Source organism: Phyllostomus hastatus, unplaced genomic scaffold (assembly GCF_019186645.2).
Source record: "Phyllostomus hastatus isolate PE091 unplaced genomic scaffold, TTU_PhHast_1.1 phas_scaffold_11, whole genome shotgun sequence".
In the NCBI taxonomy this organism is placed as follows: Eukaryota; Metazoa; Chordata; class Mammalia; order Chiroptera; family Phyllostomidae; genus Phyllostomus; species Phyllostomus hastatus.
In genome coordinates, this window is record NW_025334005.1 from 5,389,830 (window position 1) to 5,405,324 (window position 15,495).

The 15,495-nt window shown below is 51.0% G+C and overlaps 1 protein-coding gene across 2 annotated transcripts; it reads left to right on the forward strand.

Moving 5' to 3' along the window:
• Positions 1-999: 999 nt before the first annotated feature.
• On the forward strand, positions 1,000-11,080 carry HNRNPUL2 (heterogeneous nuclear ribonucleoprotein U like 2). Of its 2 annotated transcripts, none has more exons than XM_045854964.1 (14): positions 1,000-1,902; positions 3,753-3,888; positions 4,193-4,269; positions 4,470-4,609; positions 5,143-5,233; positions 5,331-5,443; positions 5,682-5,945; positions 6,120-6,242; positions 6,847-6,975; positions 7,520-7,688; positions 9,085-9,285; positions 10,315-10,388; positions 10,654-10,761; positions 10,878-11,080. In XM_045854964.1, the coding sequence occupies exons 1-14, from the start codon at positions 1,320-1,322 to the stop codon at positions 10,956-10,958; spliced, it is 2,289 nt and encodes a 762-aa protein (XP_045710920.1). In that variant the 5' UTR covers positions 1,000-1,319; the 3' UTR covers positions 10,959-11,080. The 2 variants fall into 2 exon arrangements, with proteins under 2 accessions (XP_045710920.1, XP_045710921.1); XM_045854965.1 differs by having other exon boundaries at positions 1,001-1,863.
• The last annotated feature ends 4,415 nt before the right edge of the window (positions 11,081-15,495 follow it).

The following is a 15,495-nucleotide window of genomic DNA, read 5'->3' on the forward strand; positions in this document are numbered from 1 at the left end:
AGGCGGGGACAACTGCTAAGAGTTTAGACGGTTTCCCTCCATCCCAGCTTTTTATTTGCACATATTCAAGTAGCATTCTTTGACGTCTGTGCCGGGAGCTGGGAGACCGAGGTGAATGTGATCCGTGCCCAAAGGCCATGATTGGCCCGGACGATTGGCCTGGACGCAGAACAGTTCAGCTGCAAATTCTCCGAGGCCCGAGGCCAACCCTCATTCCCAAGCCCGGAAGTATCCCCCTGGCTTTTGGATTACGAATGGGACAATCCGGAAGACAGGGTCTGGTCTCTTGACAGTTCGTTGTCTAAAGGGTCGCGCGCATTGCACCATGCCGTCCAATCAGAAGCGGCCCCAGAAAAGTAATCCCGCAGAAAAGACCCAGGCTTTCCAACCTTCCCTGCGGACCAACACGAGGGGAGGGAGCAAAAACAAAAAAAATCCCCTGACAATTTCGCCAATTGGAAAAATCCGGATGATCACGGAAGACCAATCACAATTGCAGATAACAATTCAAGTTGGCCAATGATCTAGCTAAAAGGCGAGGCCCGAATATCTGTTGCTAGGTAGAAGTTGAGGAGTTGGGGGGGCGGGGCGAGGGGTTACTGTATTCCTTGGTTTTGAAGAGCCTTTTGGTTTATTAACAAGAAATGCAATTACTAGGAGGCTTTCACGTTGCAACAGATATTCCCTTCTGGTTTTTTAAAAAACCTCTCAAGAAGTTGCTGCATGCATAGAGAGTAGAAAGAGACTAGTGAGCAAGTCCCAAGACCAAAGTGCGATAGGAAGTCAGATGGGAGTGATGGTGGCGACCGGGTGGGAGGGGCTGTGGGAGCCTGGGCTGCTGCGCAACCACGGCTAAAGTACGGAAAGAAGGGCGCGCACACGCCTCCGTGCTACGAGGCACTTGATCCGCAGCCAGGCTTTCCCGTCTCCGGCTCCGGTGCGGCTGCGCAGTAAAACCACCGGCGGCGATTGGCCAGTACGTGAGAGGGGGGAGGGAGGTAAAGGGAGGGAAGTCCTTCGTCCTAGCCTCGAGCCCGCCCGCGGCAGGGGAACCGAGAGCGCAGAGAGAGAAATACTTTCCCGATACGTCGTTTTGGGCTTCGTAGGCTGAAAAGGGGAGCGAAACAGAAGGGAGAACCGTAGAAGAGGCTGCGCGCGGCCCGAGCCGCCTGCGTGCGTCCGTGCGCGCTCGCTCGCGCGGGCTCAGTGCTGGCGCGTGAAGCGGAGGCGGGCGGCGGCGGCGGCGCCTGCGCGGTCGGGCTCGGTCGTCGGTTCGCAGGGGAGGAGGCAAGCGGGAGGCGGAGGAGGCGGCGGCGGCGATGGAGGTGAAGCGGCTGAAAGTGACCGAGCTGCGGTCGGAGCTGCAGCGGCGGGGCCTGGACTCACGCGGCCTCAAGGTGGATCTGGCGCAGCGGCTGCAGGAGGCGCTGGACGCCGAGATGCTCGAGGACGAGGCTGGTGGTGGCGGGGCCGTGCCCGGCGGGGCCTGCAAGGCGGAGCCTCGGCCTGTGGACGCGTCGGGCGGCGGCCCGGGCGGGGACGAGGAGGAGGACGAAGAGGAGGAGGAGGACGAGGAGGCGCTGCTTGAGGACGAGGACGAAGAGCCACCCCCTACCCAGGCCTCGGACCAGGCCGCGCAGCCGCCGCCGGAGCCCCCGGAGGCGGCAGCCGTGGAGGCCGCGGCCGAGCCTGATGCTTCCGAGAGGCCGGCCGAGGAGGCCACGGCCGAGTCGGAGTCAGGTGGGGTAAATGGTGGCGAAGAGCAGGGCACCGACAAGGGGGAGGAAGAAGAGCCAGAGGAGCGGAGCGGGGACGAGACGCCGGGATCCGAGGCGCCGGGTGACAAGGCCGCAGAGGAACAGGGTGAGGAGCTGGCGGCGGAGACCGACTCCAACCTGCCGGGTGCGCCCTTTTCCCAAGCACTTAGCCCTGCACCTCGGGGTCTGATCCCTTGTTCTCCCTTACCTGAAAGGGCAAGATTCTCATCGCCACTTGGTGGGACTGCCCAGGGGAAGCGGTTTTTAGTCTCTTCGCACATTTCTAGGAGATTTGACCACCGTTGGTGGCCCCACTCTCTGCAGGAGGGAGGTTCTTGCTTAATTTGGTTCGTTGGTTGGTAGTGGATGGAAGTGAACAGTGTTGCATGCGAACTGCTGGTGAGCTACCTGTGGAGCAGCCTCCCACGCTGCTGGTTATCTTTTCCTAAACCGAGAATGTAGTGAGGAATTGGGGATTTCACGAATAGCTAGACCGAATGTTGGAGGCTTTTTGGCCCTTGGGCTGCCTGTTGAGTTTTTCGCCAAAAAATATTAAGCAGTAAACTAAATTCGTCAGGGTTCTCTGAATTAAAAGCACGGTGGTGTAGCTGGAGCCACACAGAATTTGGCAGTCCAACCTTGCTCTTGCTTTAGTAGCAGGGCAACTGCCTGTGGCGTGAAGGTGTCGAGTTTAATGGTTAACTAGTGAAGAGAAAGTCTTATCTAGTGCATTTAGAATGTCACGCAACTTGGCTAGGGGTTTTACTTTGCCTGTATTATGATTAAAAGGTAATCTTACCACAGAGTTGATGAATGGGCATTATTTGTACATTTGCTGTACACTTAGCCTTTTACATTCCAGGTTCCTGAGTAACTGAATTGAAATGATCGAGGTGTTGGTTGGTCCCTTGAGCAACCTTGTGTAAAGTTGCTCCCCCACCCCCGCCCCAGTTAGTGACCTGCCTTCCTTTGAAGTGATTGGATGGTTAGAGCCGCCCCATAACTATTTGTCAGAGTAAGGAGGGAAACTAAAGCTGCTTCTACTCTTACAATGGAGTGGGTTGCCTTAATTCTTTTTGTAATAGGCTGTTTAGGCTGCCACTTAGTATCATAGTATAATTGGAACCCATTCCATGGTAGTCATGTGCAACTTGAAGATTGTTTGTCCTATGTCCTGGAGCAAAAATCCCATTACATAACCTTTGCCTGAATGTGTATCTCACATAGCAGATAAAAAAGGTCAAGGAATGAAGAACTGTCTTAAATTATTATTAAAAAAACCTTTGTATTGAAAACTACAAAGGCCTAAGGAAAACACCTGTTTTTCTCCCCTTGTAAAGAATACTGTTAAATATACGACAGCACCTTTCTCCCCAAAAGTATGTGCAGTGAGGATGCAGTATTATTTATGGGTCTCTCGTGAATTAATGGTTTGCTCTTGCAACTTTCAGTAAAAACCCATGATAAAATTCTAGCTCTGTATCAGGCATCTGTGTCCACTTGCCATATAAGTAAACCTGTGGATGGCTGTGCATTTTAAAGCTGGAAAGGCACACTTTTACCCTTTTTAAAGTGAGTCTTCTGTATCACGAAGCTGTGGGAAAGTGTTAGAAAATATGTTTTATGTCTAGCTTAAATTCACATCTGACAATCAAGAGTCAAAATGAACCTATGAAGTTTTTTTTTTTTTTAATATGATATTGGTGGGGAAAGCTGCAAGTTTGACCTGATTTAAGCAGATAAATTTAGAATGCAGAAATCGTCCAATTTTAATCTATGGCTTGACTGTAGTTAGTATCCTTTCATAAAAATAAAATTCCAGCCAATGATAAGAGGAAGAGCTTTGTGAAATAAAACATTCTGTCGATGCAGTGGGGGCAACTTGGGTATCCCGATGGGGCAGATACTCAGATCGCCCTGTAGTTTCTGTTGGTTCTGAGCTGATTCTGTACTCCAGTATGAAAACTGCTGATTTTCTTTCCCTCCTTTTTGTAGGAGATGACCAAGATAGTGAAAAGTCAAAACCAGCAGGCTCAGATGGTGAGCGGCGGGGGGTAAAGAGACAGCGGGATGAGAAGGATGAACATGGCCGAGCTTACTATGAATTCCGAGAGGAGGCTTACCACAGCCGGTGAGGGAAACAGTCCCTTTCATGGAAGGGAGTGTCTGCTACGGTTTCGGTCTACCTGGTGTATCAGAGAATCTGGGAAGAGGGGCGGATTGAAAACGGAATAGGTTTCTTTATAGGAGTAAGTTCTAGATTGAATAAGTTCTGCCCCGAAAGCTCCCGTTGCCCTTTTCTCATTTACTGAAAGAAGCGGTCTGCTGGAATTTTATATTCACTGATAGTTTAAAGTCGACGTGATGCCATGCAGACACCCCTCAAAGAAGAGGGCTTTGGTTACATTGTATCTGCTTTTGTTTTGTGTGTATAGCTCCAAGTCTCCACCGCCCCCTGAAGAAGAGGCAAAAGATGAGGAGGAGGATCAGACACTTGTGAACCTGGACACGTGTATGTATAAGGCAGGCAGGTTGGGGTTTTAACCAATCAGAAGTGATTTTGGAGAATTAAAACGTCATGGCCTGCAACTTTTAAGAGATGTAGCATGTGGGAGACTTTGTATTCGTCCTTGACAAGTCAGTGTATTTGTATTCTGTGGATGGCTTTCAGGTGTTGGCATTAGCATAAACAGATTGCTTCTTTCCTAACAGATACCTCAGATCTCCATTTTCAAGTGAGCAAAGACCGATACGGAGGGCAGCCCCTCTTCTCGGAGAAGTTCCCCACGCTGTGGTCTGGGGCAAGGAGTACTTACGGAGTGACCAAGGGGAAAGTCTGCTTTGAAGCCAAGGTAGAATGTGTAGCTCATGAAAAGCATTCATTTATTAGCCCTGGCTGGTGTGGCACAGTGGATTAAGTGGCAGCCTGTGAACCAAAGGGTCGCCAGTTTGATTCCCAGTCAAGGCACATGTCTGGGTTGTGGGGCCAGGTGCCCGGTATGGGGCACAGAAGAGGCAACCACACATTGATGTTTCTCTTCCTCTCTCCCTCCCTCCCTTCCCCTCTCTCTAAAAATAAATAAAACTTAAGAAAACATTCATTTATTCAATTATTCCTTAAACTGTTGTGTATTGGACTCCTTCCCACAAATATTTTATTAGTGCAGAAAAAAGCACCACATATTAACAACCTTAGCTCCAATGATGAGCCCCCCCCGCCCTGGGTCTTTGGTTGAAGTGCATTGACAGTTACTGTTCTCGTGCTGAGTTGTGTAGTTGTCATGTTCAGTTTGCATAAAAATCTTGTCTCTTTAGCAAACTTTGTTTCTCGGTTGGTCAGAGTGTCTGAGGATTTTGTTTTGTTTTATTTTGTTTTTTGGTCTAGGTAACCCAGAATCTCCCAATGAAAGAAGGCTGCACAGAGGTCTCTCTCCTTCGAGTTGGGTGGTCTGTTGATTTTTCCCACCCACAGCTTGGTAAAGTCGCTTTAACTTCTTCATTCGTGTTTGCTACCGTGTGTGCTCACTCCGTGGGAAGTTTGAGTGTGGGTAACTAATTTTTTGACTATTTCAGGTGAGGATGAATTCTCTTATGGTTTCGATGGACGAGGACTGAAGGCAGAGAATGGGCAGTTTGAGGAATTTGGCCAGACTTTTGGGGAGAACGATGTCATTGGCTGCTTTGCTGTAAGTGCCCCCGAAAGCTGTGGGTTCGTAGCAAGGAGTGGGTAGAGGGCGCTGGGGGCTCAGCTGGCTTCCCATCAGTCGCTGTCTTTTGTGCATTCGGTGCAGTGCATGCTTCGTTGTGTTGTGCCACAGTCATTGAGTTTTGTTTTGTCTTTGTTTTTTGTTTTTAAGATTAAATCGTTGATTCTGTCAGCCTCAAACCCTGTAAGCCCATAAGTGCCCTTGTATTTTGTTGTAGAATTTTGAGACTGAAGAAGTAGAGCTTTCCTTTTCTAAGAATGGAGAAGACCTCGGTGTGGCATTCCGGATCAACAAGGAATCCCTGGCAGACCGGGCCCTCCTACCCCATGTCCTCTGCAAAAATTGTGTTGTAGAATTAAATTTTGGTCAGAAGGAGGAGCCCTTCTTCCCACCACCAGAAGAGTTTGTGTTCATCCACGCCGTGCCTGTGGAGGAGCGTGTGCGCACCGCGGTCCCTCCCAAGACCATGGAGGAGTGCGAGGTACGCCGCAGGGCGTGCCCATGCCCAGGACTCATGCTTTGGGGCCGTGGGGATGGGGAGGTTTTCTTCTCAAAACTCTACCTTCCTGGGTCAGGAGAAGATATCATTCAACCGGGCTCTTAAACATGACCCCCGCTGATTTTTTATAGCACTCCTGCTTCTGTGTGCTTGCAGGTGATTCTGATGGTGGGACTGCCTGGATCTGGGAAGACCCAGTGGGCACTGAAATACTCAAAAGAAAACCCTGAGAAAAGATACAATGTCCTGGGAGCCGAGACTGTCCTCAGTCAAATGAGGGTGAGTTGGCCCTGGTGGGCAGTCAGTTGGCTAGAGCGCTGTCCCGGTACGCCAGGGTCGTGGGCTTGATCCCCGGTCAGGGCACGTGCAAGAATCAACCAGTGACGGCTGCCTCCGCAGGTGGACAACAAGCCAGTGTTTCTCCCTCTCCCGCCTTCCCCCTTGTCCTTCTTCCTCTCTGTTTCTAAAGTCAATAAGTTTTTAAAAATGAGGATGAGGTACTGGGGGTTGTTAGTGAAATGGGAATTTGCCCTGGACGTTCCAAGAAACTCTCATCATCTTTTCCAGTGGAGTTAGTCTTTCAAGTGTCTGAGACCAAGGGCCCGACAGCCAGAAAAATGAGTTCTCAATGTATGTTAGAAGGAGGTTGCCCCCACCCCTACTGTGTTGTACTTCTGAAAGCTGATAAAATCTGGAATATCCAGATTAAGACTGGAAATGACTCCTGCGGGAAATGGACACCATTCATGACACTGAGGAATAGGGCCAGGCTGTTGTGGTAGCTTTGGTGGCAGTGAAGAGGTGACGTTTACCAATGACTCTAGGGCTTTGACTTGCTTCATACCTTCTTGTGTTTCTCTTCATTTTCTCTCACACTCACCAGATGAAGGGGCTTGAGGAGCCAGAAATGGACCCGAAAAGCCGAGACCTTTTAGTGCAGCAAGCCTCCCAGTGCCTTAGTAAACTGGTCCAGATTGCTTCCCGGACAAAGAGGAACTTCATTCTCGATCAGGTACTTTTCAGGCATTGAAAGGAACCTCACTTTACAGAAGATCCGAAGGTGACAAATCTGGCATCCGTTTCGTCTAATACAATTGCTCAGAGTCACCGTGGGTGCATTTGTAAAGAGAGACTGAATTAAGGAACGGAATCGGTTTACTTAACTAATTATGATCAGCTAGCTTTGTGCTATAGTTGTAGCGTCTTTGAACTCAGAGATACCTCTCACGAGTGTTTCTACCAGAGGGTGTACGGACCCAGACTGCAGAACCCTAACGAGAGGCAACGGGAGGAGCGTTGGAGCTCCTTCAGGTCCCTGGCTTCACCACGTGCTCGGGTCGTGGCCTTGGGCAAGTCCTGGCCTCTAGGAGTCTCCGTTTTCCTGGTGTGCAGAGCCCAGTGGCATCTGTCCAGTAGAGACGGAAGCATCAAAGGAGCCTGTGCCTGTAACGTCCCCGTTGGGTGCCTCATTTGTGAAGGATGCTCAGCGAGGGCCTGGGTTGCATTTGAGTGGTGATTGTTACTTCTAAGACACCCGTTGTTCCTTCTGCCCCTAGTGTAACGTGTACAACTCTGGCCAGCGGCGGAAACTGTTGCTGTTCAAGACCTTCTCTCGGAAAGTGGTGGTGGTGGTCCCCAAGGAGGAAGACTGGAAGAAGAGGCTGGAGTTGAGGAAGGAGGTGGAGGGAGACGATGTGCCTGAGTCCATCATGCTGGAGATGAAAGGTGGGCTAAAATGGTCCAGGTCAGGGGTCCTGTCCCTGGTCAGTGCGCACCTTACTAGGGCCTCTCCGTCCCTGGAGTGACTGTCCACGCCTCAGGGGCAAAGCCAAAGAGTACATGAGTGGCTGGGAGCACGTGTAGGCACATGAATAAGCAGAGGGAACGGAGAAGCACTAACTGCTTGGCTCGTTCCGGGTAAGAGGCAGCGGAACGCCGAATAATGACAACTCCCAGCAGAGGCTTCCTGGAGTCCGTTACTCATCTAGTAAATACTTAGAGTGTCTGCTGTCTGCCTGGGACTATTCTAGATGTAGGGCCATTGTGAATGAAAGGAAGCTCTGTTTTACTGAATTGTATTTTTGGAGGGTGGGAGATAACTATGATTCAAATTAAAATGTAGTGATCAGGCCCTGGCCAGGTAGCTCAGTTGGTTAGAGTGTTGTCCCAGTACGCCAAGGTTGTGGGTTTGATCCCTGGCCAGGGCGTGTGCGAGAAGCAACCAGTGAATGCATCAATAAGTAGAACAACAAATCCATGTTTTTTTCTCTCTTCTCTCTCTCTAAAAGTCAATAAAGAAATACACTGTTTGGATAGAATGATCTTATAATTATTTTGATTTCTGAGAACATATTAGGTTTGTGGTTTGTTTGTTTGTTTGCTTTGGTGTTTGATAGGCACCTGAAATCTCTAATGCAATACAAAGCCTAATAGTAAGGTCCCCCTTAAGGTGGGATTATCTGTCTGGATTGATCCTGCTTCCTGCTGTTTCCTTCAGAGGGTGATTTCTATCCCCCTTGCTGCCTTCAGCTCCTGGCATCCCCACCTGCCCTGTGACCACATGGCTCTTTGAATTCTGATAATGCCCAGGGACGGGAGCTGGTTACACAGCTGAGAGCCAGATTGCCAGAGTTCACGCAGAGTGAGCTGTGCCAGTCCATAACTGATACTCAGGAGCTTGGAGGAATTCAGTTCATGGAGGTTAACTGGATTCATCGAGGAATTAAGAGACCCCCTCCCCTTGCTCTGGATTCTGCTGGTACTCAGCCTCTGAACTTGTATTTCTCAGCGTCTTATCTAACCCGCACAAAAAACTTTCTCAGTTACTTTTAGCCTCTGGCTACCTGCTTCTGCCCTGATAAGAAACCTTAACCCAGTTTACTCTTAATTTATTATGGATCACTTGAGAACGTGTAAATCTACAGTTTGCAGGTAGCCCTGTGCCTGGGGCTGTTACAGCCTGGGGAAGACTGATGAAAGGACCAGCACCTCTTTGTGCCCTAGTGGAGGAAGCTTAGGAAATCTTAGCCTTCCTGTAGTACAAGTTCTTCCTGTAGTACAAGTGAGATCTTCCCCATCTGCGCACCTTTCAAGCCCACAAGCTTCTCTCTCACTCTTACAGCCAACTTCTCTCTGCCCGAGAAATGCGATTACATGGACGAGGTGACATACGGGGAGCTGGAGAAGGAAGAGGCTCAGCCGCTGGTCACCAAGTACAAGGAGGAGGCGAGGAAGCTCCTGCCCCCCTCTGAGAAACGGACAAACCGCCGCAACAATCGAAACAAGCGCAACCGGCAGAACCGGAGCCGAGGCCAAGGCTACGGTGAGTCCGGGGGGCCCCGCCGGCCCCCAGCCGCACGCAGTCGGTGCTTTGTGCTGAGTGGGACCCGCAAGGGAACCAAGTCGAGTCACTCACAAGGAATAAGGGAGGAACTTCTTTATGGAGCTTATTTCTTCCTGTGTCCTTTACCCCCAGCTTCTTGTGCTTTTTCCATAATCCTTCAAAAAAAAAAAGGTGGTTGTTTTTCCACAAAAGTAATTGTTTCTGAACCGTTGTTTCTGAAAAGCAGTGCGTGGGCCTCCTCGTTTGTCTGGTTGTCACTCGTGCACGCTGGTCTCCCGCGTCACGACTGCGGTGCACCTGGAGGGTTTGTGCGGCGACACCGGATCCTTCAGTTCTCTCTCTCCTTCGTCTAGTGGGTCAGCCCAGCTATATAGACCGCAAAGGGAATGCGTTATTCAGTAACTGGGGGGGTTATGAAGTAAATTGGGCTACCGGTGGGATTACTGTCCCTCCTGAATGTCTCATCTGTCAGCTAATCCTCCATTGTGCATTCACTGCCCTTTACAAGTGTGTGTGTACGTGTGTGTGTGTGTGTGTGAGAGTCAGCGCAGTGTGTGAGTGCCTGCTACATGCTAGGCACTGGGAATGCCAGTCCTGGAGGAGCTCTCTGTCTACACTTTGTTTCATGTGCATAAGGTGATGGGTCTGGGGTCTATGGCACCTGAGATCCTTTCCGGGGCTGAAAGTCAGTGATTCTGCGAATGGCAGTATTTACTCGTGTTTCTGACTGCCGAGTATTCTTCGCCATCTTAAATGTTTTGCAGGAATTGGGGGGCTTCCAAAGCAAGGTGGCTTGGTTTTCTTGTGTCGCCATTCCTCTGCCCTCCCCTCTCAGACTTTACCAAAAGTTCCTGGCTGGTGCTTTAATTAACATTGTGCGAGCCTGGCAGAAGCAGGCCTCCTATTCCCCCAGAATTGCCTTTGGCTCCAGCTTTTTGATTTCCACTCAGACACGGAGCCAGGACCCCACGCCAGCTGTCTGAGCGCGCTCTCCCATTTCTCTTCCAGTGGGCGGGCAGCGCCGAGGCTACGACAACCGGGCCTACGGGCAGCAGTACTGGGGGCAGTCTGGAAACAGAGGGGTGAGTGCAGCTCTCCTCCTGCTCCTCCTCTGGGCCGTGCTAGCCGTTCCTACTGGCTTGGGGGAGCAGGGGGGTCTGGGCTGTTTTCTCAGGGCTTAAGGTGTTGCCCATTGAATGTGTTTCTCTGGAAGAACTTAACCCTGGGAAGATTAAGTCTGTTACACAATCAAACCGAGATGTGTTTCACGTGAGAAGGGGGACAGAGCAGTGGATCGTGACGCCGGAAGCCCGTAAATCTTAACCCCTTCTCTTTCTCCTCTCTCAGGGCTACCGTAATTTCTACGATCGATACCGGGGAGACTACGACCGCTTCTACAGCCGAGACTACGAGTACAACAGATACAGAGACTATTACAGACAGTACAATCGGGATGTGAGTATCTCCTGGGCACAGAGAGGGGGACGGGAGGCAGGACCCGAGGAGTGGGTGTCGTGCCTCTGTCCTCGGCCAGCTGTGCCTCCCAGTGATGGGTTTCCCCTCTTTTCTAGTGGCAGAATTACTACTACCACCACCCCCAGGACAGAGACCGATACTACAGGAACTACTACGGTTACCAAGGGTATCGGTGAAGCCCCTGCCCTTGTCACCTGTCAGCCATGAAGCTGAATCTCTGGGGGTGCCAGGCACCCCCCTCCCAAAACACAACCAAGGAAAACAGGGGCTGTCGGGGTGGGGCTGAGCTGCCGGGGAGGGGCGGTGGGAGGGAGGGTGCGCAAGCAGGGGTGGGGGTGGGGGGGGAGGTGGAAACAAACGACAAAACTGTACATTTTTTTTAAAGTTTGTTGAAAAGAATATTGTCTTATTCTATAAAACATTTCAAACCTAGTTAGATATTTGTAATCAAAAAAACATTTGCTCGGAGAGCAGCACTTAGGGCTGCCTGTCCTGTACCCTGCAGCTGGACAGGGACAGCACTGAAAATGTCACCCCTCTGACATTGCACGGCAGCTGGCCTGGCGGCCACGCAGGGAGAGCAGAGCGCCGAGGCGCGTGGAGAGGGCGGGGGCGGGCGCGGGCACTCTCCACAGCAGGCAGGCAGGAGTGGGGCAGAGGGAGAGCTTGTGACTGGGGCAGTGAAAATAAACGATTGGCTCTTATCAATCACTTGCACCACTAACCGTTTGTACTTTTTTTTTTTTTACCGACCTTTCCCTCTTGGGATATCTGGTCTGGTGGGCTGGGAGGCCAGAGTGGCACTGTCTCCACTCTCCCGTGCCTTCGTGCTGTGTGGCTGAGGCCTGGAGACTGCCGAGCGGACGGTTCTGTTACGCAGGGTCCCCAGGCTGAGGAGGCAGGGCCGTGCCCGTCTGCAGCACAGGGCAGAGCAGCGTGCACGCCCCGTGTGCCCGTTCACGGGTTCCCGCCGAGGCCTAGGGGAGAGTGGGGCTGCAGGCCGAGGCCTGAAGATGGTGACCACCAGTCTGTCCTCTGTCTTCCAAGGTTGAGGGAGTGGAGTCTCTGAAATCATCTCTGTTTAAGAGTATCTGTCCTCTTCTAGTGCGAGAGAAGGAACGTTTCTCAGGGTTTCAGCTCACACGGAAAGGGAGCAGGATTCTTTCCATGGCAGCAGGATTGTGTACATAGGTGAATCCTGTGGTGTGGGCTCCCAGGCCCAGGTGCTGAGAATAGCAACTATTTTATACAGTGCGGAGGGCACGAGCCCTGCTGGTCTTTTTGATACACAGGTAGAAAGTGAATAGAAGGGGGGGTGGGGGGTGGGAGGCAGCTCACCGGGGCTGCTGCAACTTGGGAAGAGCGAGTGTGTGTCTAATGTGTGCATGAAAGGGGGCACCCCTTCCCGGCGTCTTGAAACAGGATTCCTCCGGGGGTGCTCGCCCTGCGCGTCCCCGAGAGGCCTCCAGCCAGGAGACTTCCGTCGGGATGGTCTTTGTAACTTTACCAACGCCCTCCCGGTTCTTGACCGGCAGCTTCAGGCGGCTGGATTCAAGGATAGAGGTGGGATACGGGAATGTTCTTTCCATACTTAGCTTCAGTTTTCACTCACCTTCCCGCTAAGCATTGAGTCAGCCAAGGGCTCACGCAGCAAATACCACATACCGCAGTGCTTCCTAGTGAGGGCCGGCCCTGGGTTGTGCTACTAGAATATGCTTCGCTTCCATTTCCCGGGCAGTTCTCTGTTGAAAAATTCTGTGCTGAGATTGGATCTTTCTCTCCCTCTCCCGCTGTGACCGCCACGCAGCCCTTCCCCGGGCCTGCGGGCTCTGGCTGTGGCTGTGGCCCTCCCTCTGTTTCCTCTGTTTGTGACACACCCGTGCCCCACAAGTGCCTCCCACTCCGAGGCCGGAGCGGGGGGCTGATAGGAAATACGTTTGCTTGCTCATAACGACATCTTTCCCCGGGCACCTGCGTTCCTGCGGTGCCGTCCAGTGGATTTGTGGGTGGCAGTGGGTGGCGTGATTGCATGAACTTTTCTGTAACCCACTAACTTTTTATTATTCTTAAGGGAGTTTTTTGAGAAGTTTCGCTGATAGTATCAGGGCGAGGAGATAAAAAAACTGGAGCCCAAAGAAATTCCCTTCGGGCAAGATCACGTGGTAATAGAAAATTGGATCTGAGGCCCGTTCAGGCGTTTCGTCCTCCGGCACACGGCGCCTCCTGCTGTGGCCTGTGACCCGGTCCGAGGGCGCTGGGCCCCTGAGCTGCTTTGCGTGTCTTGGGGGGAGGAGGGTTAGGGAAGGTACTTGCTGTTAAATTTGGGACACTAGAAAGTCATCTTTTTTCAACAACAACCAAAAAACTGTTTTTCTGGGTGGGTGGAAAGAAACTGCCACGACCTTGGTGGCGGAGTCCAAGAGATCCTCGCAACAACGCACATGTCTGGGCTTTTGTTTCTGTCTTTCTATTATTTAAAAAATAAAAAATAAAAACATGTTAAGGGGACAAATGTGGATTAACAGGAGGGATCCCTAGCCTTGTTTCCCTTAGGAGACGTGTTCCGTGTTTCATCAGACGTCTGTTGTCGTTGTTGTAGACGGAAACGTTTGTGAGAAGAACAGACATCACATGGAGCCTGTACATGTTTTCGCACAACCTGTAAAGCATTCTTGGAAGTGGCCAGTAAAAAAGGGTTTTACCATTTTAAAAAAAAATGTAACTGTGTCATTGTTTACATCTGTAACTTTTTCCTCCCATGTTCTCATGACAACATTCTGGCGACTATGTAGGCACAGTAGCTTCCAGTTTTAGAATAAATAACCATTTGGATTGAATTCACTCTTTTATCTCCTGTGGCTGCACTGACTGGGGTGGAGCGTGTCATCTGGGGGATTCATTCATTTACTTTTGGCGCCGCTTCGAGCTGCCCTGGGTCCAACCAAGGCTGGCTCTCCTCCTGCACGGCCGCCACTCCCTCCCTGTGTTCCACCATGATGGCATTTGGGGGTCGTGAGCCTGCTCGGTGCTTGCTTATGCTAAAAGCGTGAGCCATTGGAATGGAAGGGAATGCACTATGTCATGACCTCTGTGTCTTTGGCCTGTACTGAAACCAGCTGGGTGCTCGAAGTTAAGTGTAAGGTTCTATTTCCGGGCCAAATTCATGCGCAGTTACCATTCAGAGGAAAAGCCTGCTCATTCAACAGAAAATGTTTGGTGGGGGTTATTTCCTAGTGAATTTGGAGAATGAGAAGGTAACTAATTATTAAAAGCACTGTTGCATTGCTAGCACTAACGGATTCTAATTGTAATTTCTAACAAGTGGTCAAGCACTTACCGAGGCCGGGGCACCACAGGCTGGTGGCAGTGCGGTGTTCTGAAGGAGCAGTGATGTGGGTCGAGGTGCTGCTCCAGTGTCTCTCTGCATGACACAGGTTCAGACCCCAGGGGCTTGTACCCCAAAGGGTACCCTTGCTTGCGGTTTCTGCCCACTCTAGGATATTTTAAAGTTATTCAGTGTTACAGCTAATTAATCATTTTTAAAAATATCTATAGCTCATGCCTTGTTTCTTAAGCCCCCCTTTTCCCCAGCTATGGTTGCAGCAGTATGAAATTTGAGTATGCAGAAAAATTGCCCTGGCTGGTGTAGCTCAGTGGATTGAGCTTGGGCCTGCGAACGAAAGAGTTGCTAGTTCGATTCCCAGTCAGGGTACATGCCTGGGTTGTGGGTCAGGTCCCCAGCTTGAGGCATGTGAGAGGCAACCACACATTGATGTTTCTCTCCTCCCCTTTCTCCTTCCCTTCCCTTTTCTCTAAAAATCCTACAAAAGAGTTCCCGTAAGACTATCAGCTGGTTTCTCAAAACAAAACTGATTTCTCAAAACAAAACATTGAGCCCTGGCTGGTGTGGCTCAGTGGACTGAGCGCCGGTCGGCAGGCCAAAAGGTCACTGGTTCGATGCCCAGTCAGGGCACATGCCTGGGTTGTGGGCCAGCTCCCTGGTGGGGGGCGCATGAGAGGCAGCCAGTCAATATCTCTTGCACTGATGTTTTTCTCATCTTTCTCCCTTCCCCTCAAATAAATAAAATCCTTTAAAGCAAATGAGCGGAGGCTTTAATCTATCTTAAGATTACATTTATTAAGCACTTCTGGCTTTTTACCAAGTCTGAGCTGACATGGAAATTTTCACTCAGGACAAACACTGTCATCTATTAGGAACAGAGGGAGGTTCTCCGGGTCGGGTCTGCCCTGCTTGCCATTTGAGCAGGTGTAGCACACCCCAGTGTTAGGAATTTGAGGGCTAGCTGTGTGCCAGACGCTGTCAGAATGCAGGGGTTTTCGCGAAGCACCCAAAGGGAACTAGGCCAGCTCCTGAACAGACAAGGGTTAGGTTCCCACTTCAGGAAGGCAGCCTGGTTCCTTTCCCAGCTCCCTCCCGTCTTCCTGTGTGAAGGTGTGGGGAACCCCGGGGGGTGATGGGCTATCTATATAATACAGGTCATCCTCCTACTTCTAAAGGCATCCCCTTGCCCCCCAACCCCCTGCCAAAAGTATCCAGGCACAAAACATCAGCTGGCCTAGGCTTCCGCCCGGGGAAGGATGTATCCCTGAGTTTGGGGGGTCTTGACAATCCATAGGAGCAGACATCATGGGACTGTTAACCTTCTCTGCCTCGACCCTGGTCCCACCTCAGTATGTTCACCCTTGGGAGGA